At 43.1% G+C, this 20,983-nt stretch overlaps 2 protein-coding genes across 7 annotated transcripts in view; one reads left to right on the top strand and one right to left on the bottom strand.

The window, feature by feature from the left end:
- The window catches only part of CLVS1 (clavesin 1), a 140,626-nt gene that overhangs the window by 21,232 nt on the left and 98,411 nt on the right, over positions 1–20,983 (bottom strand). Inside the window, exons 3-4 of the mRNA XM_024742548.1 lie at positions 9,675–9,785; positions 5,022–5,257 (exon numbers count right to left, since the gene is read on the bottom strand). Of these exons, the coding sequence (XP_024598316.1) occupies positions 5,022–5,257; positions 9,675–9,785 (347 nt within the window). The remainder of the gene's footprint in view (positions 1–5,021; positions 5,258–9,674; positions 9,786–20,983) is intronic.
- ASPH (aspartate beta-hydroxylase) overlaps positions 1–20,983 on the top strand; it is a 262,524-nt gene that overhangs the window by 229,299 nt on the left and 12,242 nt on the right. For all 6 annotated transcript variants that reach the window (XR_003002936.1, XR_003002933.1, XR_003002935.1 and 3 more), the window contains exon 25: positions 19,610–19,731. The gene's annotated coding sequence lies outside the window, so the exon portion shown is untranslated. The remainder of the gene's footprint in view (positions 1–19,609; positions 19,732–20,983) is intronic.

Below are 20,983 nucleotides of genomic sequence, written 5' to 3'. Positions count from 1 at the left end.
TTATTTGTTGGACAGTATTAAAAAGTTTGGCTACCTGCTTTCCAGATCTTAAACATATTCCAGTAGTAGATTAGGAGGAAGTAGGGTGCTTCAGACCTACACAGTCCCAAGAACACAAAGTGGCAGCCGATGGCCTGAGAGCAAGGCCATAGACTATAACAAATAAAATAAAAAACAGAAACAAGAAGTTCAAAATACAAAACTCAGGGTCATCTAGTATTAGAGCAGAAAATGTCACACACTCAGCCCACAAAGGCATTATCGTATCAAAGAACTGACCAATATAGAAATAAGTAGTATAGAGAAATTTTCAACTAAACTAATAATTTTTTAAAGTTTCTGTGCTCAAGGGTTGAACCAAAACTACCTGGAAAAAAAAAAAAAAAAAGCGCTGTTAGAACCACTCATTCACTGAGAACATCACGCATCTTGGATTTTACTCTGTGCCTGTGCCAGATGCGTTGTTCCGAGCCGCCTGGAACTGAGACAATTTCTGCTCCTGAACCACATTATGAAAAGTGATTGGGTCCCAAGGACACTCACAAAAGCCCATTTGATTCCAAATGGGTCTGAAGACTGTTGGAAACTATGGCAGGATTAGGACTACGGGCATCGTCTACCCAGTGGAATTGACAGCGCTGTTGCAGAGGTCAGACCCAGGTCTTCTGGCTCAGAATAAGGAGGCACGTCCTGAAGCCGTGCAGCAGGGCACACGCTGGCCCATAAGCTGCCTGCCCGTCTCTGGATGGTGCAACTTGGGGCCGCCTGACAGGCTGTGCTGGAGAACAGGCCACCATATGGGGTGGGGGGCCAGAAGAGATGACCTTCAAAGTCTCCTCCAATTCTGTTTGCAATTTTCTCATCCCCTCTGGGTCCTTACAGGTCAAAAGATGCTCTGAATGGTGACTGTTCTGTCCCCGTAATCTCCACGTTCATCACAGAGCTCTGTCTGTGAGGCATCTGATGGCAGGCACAGCCCGATAGCAGGAGTGGTCCCTCCTTGCTGGCGTCACTGCTGGCACCAGGCTGTCGCTGCCCATCCTGCTGCTGCCTGAAATCCCCAAGCAAAGACTCAAGGATGCCAAGGACAGCAGGACTGGTGGGGTAATGAGATGCATATGCAGTTGCTAGCTACTCTGGCATAGTCCTGGATGTTGACTCTGATATATTACCTTCTCCAAAACCTGGGTCAGCTTTGCCTTCCTTCACGAAGACTGCTCTGAGTCTTCTGGTTGAAATTAGTGAATGCGTCCTCAGAGCACTGCAGCAGGTCTAACACCTCCTTCACAGTGGCTCTCCCATTCTGCACCTAAATATAGTTATTTGTGCGGACATCTTATCTCCCCTATAAGATCCTAAGAGGCAAGATCCAGGGGAGTTTTGGTAAAGCAGAATTAGCTCTTTCCGTCTGGGAGCTGACAATTTGTTTGAAGCAATTGGGCAAGTGCTCCAAGGATGGGTTTGCGAGGTGGCAGCTTTCACTCAACGTTGAAATGCAGCGAGCGTGTAGAGCGTGCAGAGCACATGGAGCGTGTAGAGCGTGTCTGCTGCGTGTCTGCTGCGTGTCTGCTGTGCGTCGGACGTGGAGTTGGATTCTTGGGGAGGGAGTGAGGTGAACAAGAGTTAGTTAGACAAAGCCTTTACCCTCCAGAATTCACTGGCTGATAAGGGAGGGTGTCACCTCCTCTGATCCTCGACATTAATTCAGAGGTGGAACTTGGAGTCAGGACGTGTCTAGTCACCCAAAAAAGGTGTAACTCTGTAACTGATCATCTGGGGAAAGAGTGGCAAATTCCTGTTTCATGCCACTTGACTTTGGAAGTTCAGACATAGGAAGGTATGATGGCTGTATCCGAAAGAGATAGGGTAGGGACAGGCCACATGAGATACACTATTCCTGTCCATGGAGGGGTTGGAGAGAGGAGGCTGGCACTGGAGTTGAGGATAGAAAGTACAAGGAAAAGCAGGCAGCGTGCCATATCTTATAGAGGACACGAACCCAGAGCGCGGAGCCAGCGTGCCTGGGTCTGAGTCCCAGCTTGGCCATTTACTAGCTGTGTGAGCTCGGGCAGTTGCTTAACCTCTCTGTGTCTCAGTCTCCTCATTTGTAAAACGAGAATAATGACAATACCTTTCTCATACAGTTGTGCTGAGGATTTGAAGAGTTTAACGAGCTAAAGGGCTCAGAACAGTGTCAAGAGCGTGAGTTGTCGTTACAGTTGTTCCTGTGCTGTCGTCTGGACTGAGGGGAGGTCAGGACGCGGGCCGCTAAGTCAGCCCCTTCCCTGTTGAGGCACGAAGCCAACCTCAGCCACCATGACCACCACTTCCCAGAGAATGTTGACTAAGAGCCTGGGGAGTAAATGAATTTCCAGGTCCCTCCCGTCCCAGCAGAGAGGTGTTCCAGACATTTGAGTGTAATAATCCTGACTGAGCAGGAAATGCAGAGCTTCTTCTCCTCCTGGACACTGTGTCAGTTCAGGACATCAACATGAGCCCAGCGACCCAAAGGAGGCTTCGACAGTGACACTGCTCCCTCCCCAAACATCTCCAGAATTCAGCCGTTCTTCTACCACTTCATTGTCCGTTCCGGCCCTCATCTTCCCACCTGAGCCCCCATATCAGCTGCTGATGGCTTTTAGTCTCCTTTTCTCTGATAATTCCACGATCCTTACAAACCCCAGACTGTAACTGTGCTTAACTATGTCTGGTGGGAAAATACAGATGAAAACAAAAATACGTACGGCTGTCCCACCATCAGGATTATGGTTAAAACTGACCTAGAGGGGTGGGATGGGGAGGGTAGGAGCGGGGCCCACGAGGGACGAGATGTAGGGATACATAGAGCTGATTCCATTTGTTGTGCAGTGGAAACTAACACAACATTGTAAAGCAATTATAATCTAATAAGGATAAAAACAACCAAACTCATAGAAAAGGAGATCTGATTTATGGTTACCAGGGGCAGGGGGGAGGGGGAGGGAAAATTGGACGAAGGTGGTCAAAAGGTACAAACTTCCAGTTATAAGAAAAATAAGTACTAGGGATGTAACGTATGTACAACATGATTAATATAATTAAAACTGCTGTTACGTTATACGTGAAGGTTAATAGAGTAAATCTTAAATCTTGAGTTCTCATTACAAGGAACAAATGTGTTTTCTATTTCTTTGATTTTGTATCTATATGAAGCGATAGACGTTCACGAAACCTATTGTGATGATCATTTCATCACGTGTGTAAGTCCAGTCATTACGTTGTATACCTTGAATTTATACAGTGCTGTATGTCGATTATATCTCAAGAGGAAAAATTGAAGTCTGATAACATCAGGCACTTTTCACGGGTCTGGGAGAGAGATTCTTACATACTCCTGGTGGGAAGAGGGTCATTTTGGAGGGTAGCTAGACAGTGTGGACTGAAATTTAAGATACACAGTCCTCTGACCCAGCAGCCTCAGGGCTCCAAGCCTACCCAGAGGAACTTTCTCCTGAGAATGAAGGAGGCACATCAAAAAGGTTCAAAAGGTTCATTGAGCCCCATTTAGAACAGAGAAAAAACCTAACTGCCCATCAACAGGGAAATGGCTACACTGTGATATATCCATGTTCCGGAACACTACACAGCACCGAAAACATAAGATACACCTAGATTTACTGACGTGGAAAGATGTTACATAATGACATGTTATGAGATGAGCTGTGTCCCCTCCTCAAGTTCATGTTGAAGTCCTAAGCCCTAGTGCCTCAGACTGTGACTATATCTGGAGATAGCGTCTTTAAAGAGGTTAATTAAGATAAAATGAGGTGGGCCCTAAGCCAATATGGCTGGTGTCCTTATAAGAAGAGGAGATTAGGATACAGACACTCACGAAGAGACCATGTGAAGACACAGAGAGGAGATGGCCATCTACAAGGCAAGGAGAGAGGCCTCGGAAGGCACCAACCCTGCAGATACCTTGATCTTGGACTCCTAGCCTCCAGAAATATGAGAAAATAGATTTCTATTATTTAAGGCACCTAATCTGTCCTAGTCTATGGGACTTTGTTACAGCAGCCCTATCAAACTAGGCTACACAATACCCGGTATTAGATATTTTCTCTGGATGTGTATAGATGTGTGTAATATATGGAAAAGAGAACGGAAGGGCCCACCCCAGTCTGATCCCTCCTTTGGGGAGGGGTTGGTATTGGGGAATAGTGATTGAAGGAGTAAAATTAAGTTTTACTTTTTATACATTTCGTACATTATTTGTACATCAGTTTTTAAAAACTCTCCTTCGTGGCTCTCCATTGAACACAGTATGCAACGTACTTCCCCACCTGCATCCGACCATCTTTGGAACATTATTCCCACTCTCACCCCTGACCCTCACACGCCTCTCTGCCACACCACACCAGAATATCCCATCCCTCCACTGCCTCCAGGCCTCTGTCTATCTTGTCTTTTCCTCCTTTTGAAGACTGAGCTGCTGATTTTCATCCTTCAGAGCCCAGCTCAAACATCACTCGCATTAGAAATTGGTTGCTAGAAGTCTTACTTGGCAGATTTTCCCAGGGCCTTCTTCTCGGTTTTTTTGTTTCTAACGTCTTTATTCATTTTTGTACTCCCAGTGCCTACTCAGTGACTGTGGCCAAGTAAATGCTCAATAAATGGTTCCAAATGCATCAATGATAGAAACGTTTTCTAGCAGATTGCTTTTTCGTTCAATGTATCTCAAAGGTCCCACATTTCATTCTGTGTGAGTTAACAGATTCCGTAGAGGCTAGGACTGTAATCAACGACATGAATGAGGTCCCAGCCTTTTACTGTTTCTATCATACAATGGGAACAACTGTATTTCTGGGCCAGCCAACCCCCATTTACTTTCAGTTCTGGTGAACTCAGCTGAGAATGTATTGCAGTTTATTTTATTCAAGTTCTGTGCCCATAAAGGTCTTCAATTACTTAACCCACAATAGGCCCAAACCCAAAACGCCTCTGGACCTCTAACTGGGAGGCTCTGCTAACCCAGGCCTTACCTCTTCATCGGCTTGGGTGAGCACTCTCTCTCCAGATTGGAGGATGTGTGTTTCACGTGCATTGCATTATAGGAGGTATGCGTGTAGTCATTTTCATCGCTGTAGTCAGGACCCAGTAACGTCCGGGCCCAGGTTCCCATGTCATAAGGAGGAAGGGTTCCTCCAAATTCAGACGGCAAAAATTCAGGGTGTATTAGCTGGTGGAGGCTGTTTAAGTTGTTTCCATGCAGGAAAATCTGGAAAGAAAAAATAATTAGCAAGGAAAACATCCAAAACTTATGACCAAACATTTAATCTAATACACAACCTAGCAATGACAAAGTGGACGCACTGCTGGTGATCACGGGGTTTAAAGAGGCGTTCAATTTTGTGTCTGTAGCTTAATCTGCATAAAGTGTTAATTTATTGCTCAGAAAAGGGCCTGAATTAATAGTCCTTAAAAGTGAAGTTCATGAACAAATTGGGTATTACTTGGCCATGGCCCAAATTTACACGTACGACGTCATCTCTTAATTATCCCTGCTGATGAAAAGAGTAGGGATGCAGCCCATCCGAAGCCATCGAGTCATGCTTCACACACAGCTCCACATTGCTGTGTTCTCCCCCGGAGTACCCTCTGAACCCTCCTCAACCCTCTCCATCCTTTCCAAGCCTACACCCAGTGGCAACTTCTTTCTCAGTCTGTCCCCGTGGCACCTGCCCACTCTGGTTCTCCCCTCTTCCCCAAATTAACTCTTCATTGTGTGATGACTTCCAGTTTTTTCTGATTTGTTCATTTATGTCTTGCTTCCCCATAGCAAGAAAAGAATGCTCAGGAAAAGGGACAGTCTTTCTCTTTTAATACTTTCTCTTTTAATACTCCCCTAGCTCGTCCTTCTCTTTTAATACTCCCCTAGCTCCCAGGGTGGTGTGGGCACAAGGAAAAAGCTCAGTGAATTCTTAGTCAGTGGAACTGAAAACTGGGACCTGAGAATTTACCGTGAGATATTTTTGCAATGATTTTCTGTTTTTGTCTGGATTTGCCAATACCTTCAACAAACAAGTTTGCATCTTCTAAGCATATGATAGATGGTGATGGAAATTAGTCAAGCAGGGGAGAAAACACCCCCAAATAACAACATTTTCAAACAAATCTATAAAGTGGATAAGCCACAAGTCGATAATTACCATTGCCTGCGATTTAGGAATTGACTCCTGAAAGTTTATCTAAAGTGCATCTGTATAAAGACATCGGTTCCCACACTTCTTCAAGTTGCAGGCTTAATGCGCATAAACTGTACTCAAGTATAGGGCCATCAGTTACACACACACACACAATTAACCATGATGAAGTGTAAATGTGATTTTTAAAATACATAGAGTATAATAATATACCATATAAGTATTATGTTATGCTATATACTACAGGCATCCCTTGTTTATTGTGCTTTACTGCACTTCACGGGTATCATGCTTTTTATAAATCGAAGGTTTGTGGCAGCCCTACATCAAGCACATGGCATCAAGTCCATTGGTGCCATTTTTCTAACAGCGTTTGCTCTCCTCGTGTCTCTGGGTCACATTTTGATAATTCTCTCAATATTTCAAACTTTTTCATTATTATTATATTTGTCATGGTGATCTGTGATCAGTGATCCTCGATGTAACTATCCCACTTTTTTTGTTGTTTTGTATTTTTAATTAAGGTATGAACTTTTTTTAATAAAAATTTTACTTTTAAACTTTAATAATTATTAACATGTATAACATATTTACGTTGTTTGGGACAATTGTGCATTAATAGCATTTTTATGATTACCCAACTTAAAAGAAAAAATTTTGATACTTAAAGCATTAGGGTCATGGGTAATCAAAGAGTAATTTTAATTTATATACATATTTTTGTTGCAAAGAAATGTAACAGGGTGACCGATGAAATGCTTTCCAGTATAAAAAAAAAGTTATATGAGGCTATGATTCGGTGGGGGAAGTATAATGGAAACACAAGTTCAAGGAGAACAAAAAGAACATGTCAAGTTTCTGACTGTTAATGAGGAATTTGTTTAATAATTTTTTTAACATCTTCATTGGAGTATAATTGCTTTACAATGGTGTGTTAGTTTCTGCTGTATAACAAAGTGAATCAGTTATACATATACATATATCCCCATATCTCCTCCCTCTTGCGTCTCCCTCCCACCCTCCCTATCCCACCCGTCTAGGTGGTCACAAAGCACCGAGCTGATCTCCCTGTGCTATGCGGCTGCTTCCCACTAGCTATTTTACGTTTGGTAGTGTATATATGTCCATGCCACTCTCTCACTTCGTCCCAGCTTACCCTTCCCCCTCCCCGTGTCCTCAAGTCCATTCTCTATGTCTGCGTCTTTATTCCTGTCCTGCCCCTAGGTCCTTCAGAACCTTTTGTTTTTTAGCTTCTATATATATGTGTTAGCATACGGTATTTGTTTTTCTCTTTCTGACTTACTTCACTCTGAATGACAGACTCTAGGTCCATCCACCTCACTACAAATAACTCAATTTCGTTTCTTTTTATGGCTGAGTAATATTCCATTGTATATATGTGTCACATCTTCTTTATCCATTCATCTGTCGATGGACACTTAGGTTGCTTCCATGTCCTGGCTATTGTAAATAGAGCTGCAGTGAACATTGTGATACATGACTCTTTTTGAATTATGGTTTTCTCAGAGTATATGCCCAGTAGTGGGATTGCTGGGTCGTATGGTAGTTCTATTTTTAGTTTTTTAAGAACCTCCATACTGTTCTCCATAGTGGCTGTATCAATTTACATTCCCACCAATGGTGCAAGAGGTAAGGTATGAGCATTTTTTTAGACATAATGCTACCGCACACTTAATAGACTACTTTATCACAATACTCGCCTTTTTGCGCTGGTCTGGAACCGAACCCGCGATATCTCCGAGGTGTGCCTGTTTATTATAATGTACTATATAAGTATATAATAAATACTTGCTACTTTGTTCTGTTGTACTGATTTTAACTTGTGATGTAATGACATCATTTAAAGAGGAAGGGGACAAGAAGCTAAGTGTTAAAATTCTTCACAAGAATACTGTAGCATTTCAGAAAACAATGTACATTTTCTGACACTGGATTGTTGGCTATGACTGAATTTTAACAAGAATTTTTTTGAAGAAATTCACATATTCTGGCTTTTGCAAAATGTCTCACTGGAGGAATTGTAGTATTTGAAGCATGGAAAAGCTGGAGCAAAATACTGGCCCTGGTACCCACCCACGCAACACTTCCAGTTCTCAGAGGAAAAGGAGCGCTGTTGAAACTGGCCCTCTCTCCGGGGGTCCTGTGGGGTGGAGGAATTCAGCAGGTAGGAGGTGGAATCCCCACCTGTCAGATTCTGTTCTGCACCCAGAGCTCCAGAAACCCCCTTCAATGGCACAGCACAAATGTCGATTGCTTTGTGGGAGGAATTCCCACTGGATCCTTCTTAAGTAGAAAATGAAGCCAGTGGGAAGCATGAAGCCACACTGGGAACAGTCTAGGGCACTTCTCTGCCTGTATCACTGTCGTGAACCCCAGACAGATTGCAGAATGTTCCAGAATGTCTCTGCCTCTTGGGGCTGGTGTATTCTAGTTCCCAGTTCCACACTCATTTGGGGACAGCGGAATTACCCCGTATCCCATACCCTACTGCCGTGTTTCCTAAGGATCTGGAAGCATCTGAGGTCTAGGAGTTAGGAAACCTGCAGAGTGTGTAGGGGAGGGTGTCCCTCACATCGTCATTCCCCCCCTGAATACTGAGAGCTCTTCCCCAGCACGGGGTCCCTGGGGCATAGAGGCCTATGTAAGGCGCTGTAAGACTGACACTGGTTCCTTTAAGAGGTGATGTCCCTGAGCCAGGTGATAGCTGAAATCCGAAAGCTTACAAGAAAAGAGAGCTAAATGGGAAAGAGAAATTAGTGTCATGGAGTCTCTACTACGTGAATGGCTTTATGCTATCTGTCTCATTAAATTACTCCAACCACTCTGTGATGTGGGTGTTAGTTTTTCCATTTTACAAATGAAGAAACTGAGATTCCGAGTGGTTAAAGAATGTTCGGTTTCTCAGCTAATCAGAATGCCATGAAAAAATACCCAGCTCTGGTGGAAGAGGCTGGCTTCCCAAATGTCATCAGCTGATGCAATCAAGATTTTAAAAGCCTTCTTCCTACGAGCTCTATTATTTCCAAAGAAGAATGCTTTCCCAATCTCAAAGGTGACGGAGCTGGCAGCTATGACCCAAGAGCCATGGGGAAAAATACAAATCATCAGTATTCTTCGTAGCAATAATATATTCACAGGACAAAATGCTAGCTCTTAAAATATTCCATGAACAGGAAGCTGCTTGACTCCATATTTCCCACAAGCATTTACAGTAAAAGGGGCATCTGGTATTTGCATGCCTTCCATGTTTCCTTTGGTTTGTCACCCGGACTGTAAAATAACTCAGTTACTCAATTACTGATTAAATCCAGGCCATTTGCAAACTCCAGCTGAGGCTCAAATGCTCAGGGACTACAGAAAAGCAGGAAAAAACACAATGAAAAATACAGAGAGAGGGAGAGAGATAGAGGGAGAGAACAGGCTTCGTAACTGTGCCTCTGAATCCCCCCTTTGGGTTTTTGTTTTCATTACCCGTTTCCTGGTCTTGTCTTTAAGGAATGGCTTGATGAGCGTATACAGGGCATGAATGTACCAGGGCTGGTTGACAAAATGGACTCCTCCGAAGCGGGCAGGAAAGCTGTCCTGGGTGGAAAGAAAGAAACGCACACCAATGAGCGCACATCACAGGTTAGAGGGGAGCAGCCTGCTTCTCTCAGACTGAAGCACCAGCTCGCGGAGGGAGAGACAGGAAACACACTTACTTCCCAGCTGTTAAGGTCTTCTCTGTTCCCCTTGCCTCCCTCTTCCCCCGAGGCTCCACAACTGAGAAATCATACATCAGGCCTGTCTTTTCCAAGTCACAATTATATGACCTCCGACGTGACACCAGAGCGTTTGCAGCCCAGATAGTGAAGGAGTTGGGATTCTTCGTAGTGTCAGGGCACCAAGGCTTCAGTTCCCATGAGCCCTACAAGATGGCTGTCTTTACCCTTTACTCTCATTCTCTGCTCTCCAGCTCCGGCCCTCTCCACTGGGTGATCATGACAATAACTCAACTTCTGGGTTATTGAAGCTGTGTAGGGAGGGGTTGGAAAAGGATTTCAAAGGCTCTTCAGAGATGGGGCTCTCTGAAATCCTCCAAAGTCTGACAGCATCCAGCATCTGTGGCTGCTTTTCACAGATTTCAGAACTGGCTCCTTACTTCAACCTGGGATCCACACAGTAGGTCCCAGGGACAGACATTTGCTCATTGATGGGCTAGTTGATTCCCCTAATTGAGGTCCTCCTTTTCTGCGATGAACACATTTTGTAAATATCAGGAAATAAGAGCATTTAAAAACATGCTTTCAATTTTAGAACCCAGCTCAGGGTGTAAGCTTACACTTTAGAAGCCGAGAAGCTGCTTTGCATGCTAATTAGATCCACAGAGCGAGGGACCTTGACCATAAAACCTGAGCTAGTCCCACAGCACCGGGTCCTGAGTTCCTGATATAGAGCTTCCAAAGATTGCATTCGTGTGGTTAATGGCATTCAAAAAGAAGGAACATCTAATGCAATTCGAATTGCCAAGTGCGCTGGCAATCAATTTCATTGCAACAAACATCTTTGTAGAATGTTAGCAAGATGGGATGAAAGCAGAAGGAGCCTCGGCCACTAGCTGCTCCTTGCGGTGTATGAAATGCCCTGCCTGGGTCTTTTTTAGTCACAAAGAATGAGGGTTATTAACTTTTTTCAGAACCCTTTGAGTCTATAGGCTCCATGGGCACCTTCTACATTGAGACCTAGTTTCCAATGTAAGTACATGGACCTGTGCTTAAAGGTCAACCTTTAAAAAGTTTAACAATAATTTTGCCTCTATCTAGACATTTTACAGAGTACAAAGGAATTAAATATTTTGAAGGGTAAACTAGACAATTTCAGTAAAAGGTCTTTGTTTGGAGGGGTATGTATTTTTTCTTTTGTTTATTCTATTTTTAAAAAAACTTAATGAATCCACCAAGTAAGGGTGGAGAGACCGTTTATACCGATTTGCACATTTGTTATAATCTCTCACTATTCCAAATGTAAATTTAGAAAAGTAGAAGTTCTTAATAAGGTTCTCTTTTCTCTTTCAGGTACAGTTTGGGATCTAAAAATTCTTTGGTTTCTTAAAAAGCAAGACCTTTCCCAGAAGGTTTTCCTTTGCAATGAGCACTAAGCAATAGCCTGTCTTTTAGGGCCTTTTGAACTTGTTATCCAGAACTAAAAATAACTATAATTCATTGTCTTACATGCTAAACAGGGGTTCTGGGTCTGTAGAAGGAGAAAAAGAGCAAAGAGTTTATCTGTAAACCAGGGCTTTACTATCCTTTTCTTTTTCTTTTTTTTTTTACATCTTTATTGGAGTATAATTGCTTTACGATGGTGTGTTAGTTTCTGCTTTATAACAAAGTGAATCAGTTATACATACACATATGTATATATCTCTTGCGTCTCCCTCCCACCCTCCCTATCCCACCCCTCCAGGCGGTCACAAAGCACCGAGCTGATCTCCCTGTGCTATGCAGCTGCTTCCCACTAGCTATCTACCTTACGTTTGGTAGTGTATATATATCCATGCCTCTCTCTCGCTTTGTCACAGCTTACCCTTCCCGCTCCCCATATCCTCAAGTCCATTCTCTAGTAGGTCTGTGTCTTTATTCCCATCTTACCCTTAGGTTCTTCATGACATTTTTTTTTCTTAAATTCCATATATATGTGTTAGCATACGGTATTTGTCTTTCTCTTTCTGACTTACTTCACTCTGTATGACAGACTCTAGGTCTATCCACCTCATTACAAGTAGCTCAATTTCATTTCTCTTTATGGCTGAGCAATATTCCATTGTATATATGTGCCACATCTTCTTTATCCATTCATCCGATGATGGACACTTAGGTTGCTTCCATGTCCTGGCTATTGTAAATAGAGCTGCAATGAACATTTTTCAATAGGACCAATAAGAGGGTTTTTATTTCTATTGAGAGTCTATTATATAATATATTTCTAGGTTGGTCAAGTGGAAGAAAACTCTGTAAATACTACTGCAAAGGCACTAGGTAAAATCTCAAAGAAAACATTAACCTTTACAAAATATCTAGAGACTCCTAATTTTTGTCTGTGGAATCTCAGTCCTCAAAGACAACAGCACCGTCTTCGATTTGTGTCAGAAGAGATTGAAAGAAGACAGGGCTGAGACCCATCAGTTGTCTGTGGGTTGGCCCTGGCTTGGAGTGTGCCATCTTGAGGGCATATGGGATCTTACTGATCTCATTCAGGTCGGAAAACGAATATGTGCAGATAAACACATGTAACAAGGCTCTCCTGTGTAATAAGGGCAATAAGCAAATGGTATGGTTATCCTCGAATGAGCCTGACTGCATTATTAATTTGTGTGTGTGTGTGTGTGTATTGTGCAAAGGGAAGGATGAGGGAAGGGAAAATTAGAAAACAGAGGGCCCTTTTAAGCAATGCCCATCATTCTTAGTCGTTTTGCCTGATCTCATTAGCAAACCACAGATAAATGGGAAGTTGTCTGTCACACAAATGTCTCCCAGGACCCCAAAGGAGTCCACCACCCTCACGAAGGTGCATTTCTTAGGGGCTGGAGCAGACCTATCTCAATAGCATAAACCTTGATTCCATGACAATGTGACATTTTGTTTTTCAGAGTTCTTGGTGACTAAAGAGTATGCTCCAAAAACATACCCCAGGTTCAAGAACGTGGCATTAATTTCTGTGTATTTCATGCATTTATCAATAAAGATATAATACAATTTTGAATTATAAACATATTCAAATCATTAAAATTATCTTTTCCCTAGTTTATTTTAAATTAATTTATTTCCTTATTACAAAAAATATACCCATTCTAGAAGAGTACAAAATTGATTAAAAAAATTATTTGAAAAATTAGAACATACAAAAAGATAAGAAAGAAGAAAAGAAAAAACACCTACCATCCTACTGCGAAAGACTGTTACTTACTATGTTCTATGATTCAGGACAGGCTACGTTATGTTATAGTAACGCACAACCCCAGCTTTTTATCATTTAAAACTGGAAAGATTTCCTTCTCGTTCACACAGAACGTCCTTGCAGGGTTGGCAGGAGCCGGGCTTGACTTGTTCTCGGCCAGGGATGTAGCCTCCCCGTCTGGAACAGGGCAGCCACAGCTGAGGGAAACAGCGTGGGGAATCGCACCTTAGCTCTTAAGGTTGGCTGCCAGAAGGGACATGCTTCACCTGTCACATTTTACAGGCCAAGCACGTGGCTGACGTCTAGGGTGTCAGGAAGTACAATTCTACCATGTGGCTGGTAAAGAAAAGACCAGAAGTGCTGGTGAACAGCACTAATGATTACCCAAGCTCTCCTTTCCTTCTTCCCTTCCCTTCATTTCCGGTATTCCGTCCTTTTCTTCCTTCTTTGCTTTCTAAATGGGATCATGTTTTTACATTGGACAACTGATGGCCTGCTTGGTACTCGTGGAATAATAGCAAATAATCAGTGTCAAATAATACAAAGTAGAGTTTACAGAGGAGAGGGGAAGACAGAAAATTGCCTTTGTGTAATGACTGGTTTACTGTCTTTAATTCCTCACTGAACAATCAGTTCAGACCTTGCAACTCTTTTTTTTTTTTTTTTTCGGTACGCGGGCCTCTCACTGTTGTGGCCTCTCCCGTTGCGGAGCACAGGCTCCGGACGCGCAGGCTCAGCGGCCACGGCTCACGGGCCCAGTCACTCCGCGGCATGTGGGATCCTCCCAGACCGGGGCACGAACCCACGTCCCCTGCATCGGCAGGCGGACTCTCAACCACTGTGCCACCAGGGAAGCCCCAGACCTTGCACCTCTTCAATTCAGCACATACTTATGAGTGTCGACTACAGGACAAACACTGGATTATATTCTTTGAAGCACTTGGCAGAAATGGCCATCGCCACGGCCTTCTGGTACTTTGACTCCTTCTCCCTCCTCTACCTGAGCTCTACTCATGCCCTCGGCTGCTGAGGTCAGGTTTGTGTCCCTTGGTGTCCTTTTTTTAAACTTACAGTCATGCTTCTCTAATATTTTTCTTTGGAATAGTGGTGACACAAGAGGTAGCTTGGAGTGCTAACATCACTATAATCAGTCCTTCCTCTAACCCCCAAGTCACACAAATACATGTTCACACTAGATAATCTAGCAAGCATATCTTCCAAACTAACTAATATTCTAACTCCACATTCAAAGAGTGCTACCTCTAAATCCCTCCTAAATGGAATACTGGCTCAATGATTGACCAGGAAATCTGAAGCTAGGATCCCCTCTTTGCTCTCTGAATATTCAGAGAAGGCTATTCTCATCCATCTGCCTTATTTTCCTACACCAGATAAAAATCAGAGCGTTCAAGGGTTATTAAAATAAGGATCTGATACCCGAGAGTGTAGGAAGTAGGGAGGAGATATGGGGGTATATGTATATGTATAGCTGATTCACTTTGTTATAAAGCAGAAACTAACACACCATTGTAAAGCAATTATACTCCAATAAAGATGTTTGGAAAAAAATGAATGAAGGAGGAGCCAGTGACCAAGAGAGTGGTGGGGTAATAAGAAATAGGTCTGAACATGCGGGGGAAAAATTTTTTTTAAGAAATTGGGAAAGCCAGTTGAGTGGGATAAATCAACTAGGAAAGAGAAGGAGATAGAGGAAGTTCTACTGTACATTCTATTGTTCAGAAATGTAACTGTGGAATGAGTATTGGAGATGGGACTTTATTGTGGAAAATAAGAGGGTGAACCAGAGTCACAGCATCATGGATGTGGCATGACACTTTCAGAGCCGTGCAAGGTACCTGGGCTTAGGACTGAGGTCAATTAAAGAATCAAGATCAGCTCCCTAGAAGGAATTCCCAGGGAGAGGATAACTGTTAACGCCCTGCGAGGCTGATAAATGGGTAACAAGAGAGAGCCTTGTGGTGATGAAGGTGTTCTGTAACTTGACTCCACTGATGTCAATATTCTGGTCGTGCTATGGCTCTGTAGTTTTGCAAGATGCTACCAGTGGAGGAAGCTGAATAAAGGTTGTACGGAATCGCTCTGTATTTTCTCCTACAACTACGTGTGAGTCTACAGTTATCTCAAAATAAAATCAAAGAATATGATTACTGTGAATATTTCAAAACTCCCCAGTAGGAGTAGCCATTTTTTTAAGTATAGTAGAAGCTTTTCCAAGGCTAATCTTTTCTGCCTTATGTGAAGTGTTAAACAAAGAATGCCAAGGTAAATGGTAAGGCACAAGATACACTGCAGGACATTCTCAGGGGCTCTTCTCTCTTTTCATTGGGAGTCTGGAGCAGCATTAAGTGATTCGTGCAGTCCATTAGAAAAATCGTTCATTTTTAAATGGGCACTACATTTGCACTTCACTTTCACACTGGCACTATTCAAGCATCACTCAGCTGCCTTTTCTTGTGTTTGATCAAGATTTAGGAGCAACACGGTAGAGCCAAAACTATTTCCTCTCTCTTTCCTTGACAATCAGTTACAGATGTTACTGGTGGCAGTTGGTCGAGTTTCCTGCTGGAAAATAAAGCACTTACTAGCGATATTTGCTAAGTTTCTAATGCCTGCAGGCAAACATACTTCCAACAGGGTTCAAGACACACCTGACCTCAAAATCACATTGCCTGGCAAGGCTTGGGGAGCTCTGCTCAGTCTGGCTGTCTCTAACTCCCATCCTTCCTCTCTTCTTCTACTGCACTTATGTGGAAACCAGAACAGGACCACTCAAATTCACAGATACTATGCCCTCTGCCCATCTATTAAGATTCCTCTGAAAACCAAAGGCAAAGAAGGAAAGAGGGAGAGGATGAGGACATGAGCTGTGTTTTAGACCGTCTGCTTCTTCCCTGTGGTGACTCTGAGTGTCTTTCAGGACCTTGGCTGAAGGCCTCCATTCCTTCACCGAACTGCATGTATGTAGGTCTGAAGGCAACACGAGGACACAAGCATGAAGTTAGGATTTGGTTCATGTCCTACTAATGACACCCATTTCCCACATCAAAGCAGACAGATAAAAACATTTTCAGCAGCATAAGTGGGCTTCCCTGATGCAAGAGAGCCTTCTAAAAATGCTATATTTCATGGTGATGGGTTTCATTACACCATGTGGTACTCATTAGTGTGAAAGTCACATATCCACCTATTTGCAAGGAAATGGAGAGCTCATGCAGTAACAGTGACACACCAGATGCTTTACGTAGCAAGTCAGTAGCAAGCATGAGAGAGAAAAGAGCATGCATATTCGGACGCCGCTGGGAGATAGCTCCAGCTGTTTACAGGCTATGGATTTGATTTGAATATATGCTCCTAGAAAGCATCATTGATTTCTGAGAAGCTGTACCAACCCAGTGTTCTCTTGAGGGTAGGAAGGGCTTGGGCTTTTTATGCAGGTTCAGATCAGGGCATGCTAAAGGATGAATTTTTTTTTATCTGCAGATCCTAGAACTGTTATAATGCTTTGGCAATTCTCCTAAACAGAGTAAGCAAAACTGGCCTTCTGTCAAACCGGTTCAGACCAAACTCAGAATCTTCCCTGGCTACAACCTAAACAATGTTCCTTGATAATATTTTTCATATTCCATTCTGGTCAACAGTTCACCATGCAGTTATTGAGCTCATCATATGAGTGAAATGCAGGGGTGCAGGGATACAGGATGTGCACTTCTGTGTCCAATCCGCTCATCGTCCAGTGGGAGAGACAGGGAAACTGCGATGCTTCGTTTGAGAGAAAGACACAGATCAGACTTTAGCCTCTGTGGTTTATGGTAGTTTCTTAGAGCAGAGCTAATAAACAGCATAGATAACTGGAGGTGAAGGTCAGGGAAAGCTGAACATGCTGCAGAGGCCAAATAAGAAAGGCTTCTATAAAAGAGCTATCCAAAGATTTGGTGATTAATAAATACACGTGACTATGTTGGAGAGTCTTCAAGCGTTTATTTGTCACCAGGAGACCCTACATTTTTCTTAGCCCCACTGTTTTCTAAGAATGAGCTTACAGATAATCTCTATTTAAAAAATTTTTAAAGAAATTAAAAGGAAGGAAAGGAGGCAGGGAGGGAGGGAGGAAGGACGGAAGGGAAAGAGATCAAAAACCATCTATCTCATGGTGCGTGCCTGTCAAATTTTTGCCGAGACAACAGAAAATGTGACTGTAAACTTAAAGAGTATCTTGATTACCCTGATATCTGCCTCACACCTGGTAGGAAAGTCTATAGAGCAAGAAAACCAACTGTTTTTTGTGTTGTTTTTTTTTTACTTCCTACTTAATAGAGCACCAAAGAGGAGAACTGCATTCTTCCTGGACTCTGGCAATCTCATTGCTGGCCAGGCAAGGTGACCAAGGAAGTGACTGTCCTAAAGGAGGTGACTGCTGTTGGGAGGAGAGAAGGGGTAGACTGCAAATCCATCCAGCCTGGTCACTCTGAGTCAGCAGAGCTGAGCTCAAGCAAAGAAAATTTAATTTGCCAGAAAAATCACTCCTGCTTCTCTAACCACAGTAACCTATAAAAGGGCTTCTAGTTGACTATGAAGTACACAATACTTCATCTTCAGGTTTCCCTCAGGGGCCTTATGTGCTAAATAGATGATCGTTGCTCATTATTTAAAAGCCAATTAGTGGAGAAATCCAGATTGCTTGAATCACTGATTTGCACGGGCAATCAATGCCGGAATATACGATGTGCTTCACCCTTTAGGCCTTACAGTCATAAAACCATGGTGTGTCTTAGAGAAAGAAGCACGGTCAAAGGAACACAGAGGTCACTGGAAGCAAACCTTCTGGCAAATGTTAAAGTTTTAACCACGAAAATATCTTTGGTCTGTAACTAAGCTCGTAATAAGTAAGTGTAGTAAGATGTTAAAGTCTTAATAGATATAATTTAAGAGAAAACATTAAAGTCAGTAAAGGTAATTTAATAGTTAAGAATTGGGCACTTAGGGCTTCCCTGGTGGTGCAGTGGTTGAGAGTCCGCCTGCCGATGCAGGGGACACGGGTTCGTGCCCCGGTCCGGGAAGATCCCATATGCTGCGGAGCGGCTGGGTCCGTGAGCCATGGCCGCTGCGCCTGCGTGTCTGGAACCTGTGCTCCGCAATGGGAGAGGCCACAGCAGTGAGAGGCCCGCGTACCACAAAAAAAAAAAAAAAAAAAAGAATTGGGCACTTAGTATCTACCAGGAATTTTTACATATGTTATATCATACCCATGACAATTTTATGTAGGTATAATACATGTGTTATAGTGTCTGTAATATCCCAATTTTACAGATGAGGAAACATAATCTTACTTAGAGTAGTTAAAAACTTGCTCAAGTTCACACATCAAGTAAGAGACTGAATGAAGTTGAATCCAGACCTGTCAGTTCTTACAGTTGAAGCTCTTATCTCCTACTGTAGGTTCATATAAACTCCATATATGTCAGCAAAATTTGGATTGTCGACCATCTTCATGAGGGTTTTAAGGGTGCATATGCTCACTAATTGAGATAAAACAAACATTTCAAAGCATAAATCTCAAATCCAAGTTAAAATTTCTTAATCTTGCTTTAGCTGCGAGCATTTTAGATGACATTTACAAGAGGACTGTGCTCATGGTTTGAAAGTGCTGTCCTTTAAAGAGTTTCAGTTGCTATTAGAACAGAATGAACAGGTGTTCCTAATGAGCACGCTGGAAGTTTTAAAGGTCAACTTGAATTTCTCCACACTGGCCCTGCCTTATGAGGGAACACTGTACTTCTATAGCATAGGTAGAATCATTTTAACATGGCCTCATTCTGTACGAGATTTGAGTCAGCTGAACATTTTCTTGTATTTGAGCACAATTTATTATCCAATCACTAGATATACATCACTTCTCCATATCAAAAGCTAGGAGTGGGGCTTCCCTGGTGGCGCAGTGGTTGAGAGTCTGCCTGCCGATGCAGGGGACACGGGTTCGTGCCCCGGTCCGGGAAGATCCCACATGCCGCGGAGCGGCTGGGCCCGTGAGCCATGGCCGCTGAGCCTGCGTGTCCGGAGCCTGTGCTCCGCAACGGGAGAGGCCACAACAGTGAGAGGCTCGTGTACCGCAAAAAAAAAAAAAAAAAAAAAAACCTAGGAGTAACCCATCTCCAAAAATAAACAGCAGGGAGGATTCTATTAAGACAAAGCCATGAAATTCACTTGTGGTACTGCCCCTGGTCCTGCAATGGAGCTCACCTGTACCCTGGTCTTCTCCCCTGTCTGGGAACCTGGCTAAACTACACTTCCCAGCCCCCATGTTACAAGATGAGGCATACGACCAAGTTCTGGAGAGCGGAATGTAGGCAGAAGTAAGACTGTAGGTAGAAGTAAGATTCACCACTTCTATACTCAAACAAAATAGATGTGAATCTCCCATGCTTTTTTTTTTCTCTCTTCCACATGGCTAGAAATGAAGAACTCAGATGCCCTAGAAGATGGGGGAGCCCCAGAATGCAAGGAGCCCCAACCTATGAGCCACTTGCTGGAGGAGAGATCTGTGCTTAGTGGAGCTGCCTACCAAGGACAGCAGGTAAGAAGTAAACGTTCATTCTCTTAGTAAAACCAAACTCAGCATAGCTTATCCAGCCCTGATGAGCTCGGCCACTACCACGATGGGTCGGGACATCTGGGCTGCCGAAATGACTTGGGAGTTATCAGCCTGTAGATGATGTTCGCATCCACGTGCTTTGTGAGTGAAGCTAGAGCAGAGATGAAATCTCAGGACTGAGCCCTCCGCTTTGCCATGTTTAAAGGCACAAATATGAGAAGAATCCAGGACAGATATCTGAAGGGTGGCCAGTCAGGCAGAAAAGAGGACGGTGTCCTGGAGGCTGAGTGAAGGGAGCATTTTCAGACTATCTCAGTATTTTCACAGTTGACGGAGCATTCCATGGTGTTGAATAAAATAATGGGCTGAATAAAATGCAGGCTGAGAGCTGTCCCTTGAGTGTGGCAATAGGGTCCTGCCTTCAAGGAACTTACCCTCTATTTGGGAGGGAGGGAGAGGTAATAAACCAAAGACAGAGGGGAAAAAAAGCTAGAAGGTGCCATGTGGGAAAATAAACAGGGACGAAGGCTCGTGAATATTGAGAAAGGGACCTGAATTTTAAAAAGTTGACCAGGCAAGGCCTCACTGAGAAAATCACCCCTGAGTAAAGACTCAAGGAGATGTGGGAAGCCAGCCATGTGGCTGCCTGGGGCTAGTATTTCAGGCAAAGGAAACAGGAGCAAAAAGCCTGTGGTGGGAGCATCCTCACCGCCTCCACAGAAAGGGATCATTCAACTAGCATTTCCCAAAGTAGGTACTGCAAAGTATTATTCTGCAGGGTCTCCTCGTACAAAAAGAGGATTCCAAGTGAAACACCGCATTCTTGGCCTTCTCTTAGGAAGTAAAAGAACATGTTGGTCTATTTAATTAAAGCCTTTGAAAAAGTCTGGTAGCAAAAGAACCAATTGAACTTTGTTTAACCTTTTGTTTCCTATGCGTTTTACAACATAAGATCCATTTGGGGGAGGTTATCTATTAACCAAAACTAATATTCTAGAAAATCCACGAGGGAAAATATTGGACTTCCTCAGCTCTCTGTGTAAGTCAGAAAACAATGTACTACTTCAGGTACTTGGATCGGTCAGACTTGAGTTGGCAGTGTGACGGTTTGAATATTGTCAGATACCATTTTAAAGAAAGCTACTATGAAAGTCATATAGTTCTAGGGAGCAAACATGTGATTTCAAGATATTACTTTATCTGCTTTTAAAGTTTGAACTGTGCTTTAGTCACT

This window comes from Neophocaena asiaeorientalis, unplaced genomic scaffold, assembly GCF_003031525.2.
Source record: "Neophocaena asiaeorientalis asiaeorientalis breed wild unplaced genomic scaffold, Neophocaena_asiaeorientalis_V1.1 scaffold226, whole genome shotgun sequence".
Lineage (NCBI taxonomy): Eukaryota > Metazoa > Chordata > Mammalia > Artiodactyla > Phocoenidae > Neophocaena > Neophocaena asiaeorientalis.
Note: the sequence above shows the minus strand (reverse complement) of the source record. Positions and strands in the feature narration are given on the sequence as shown.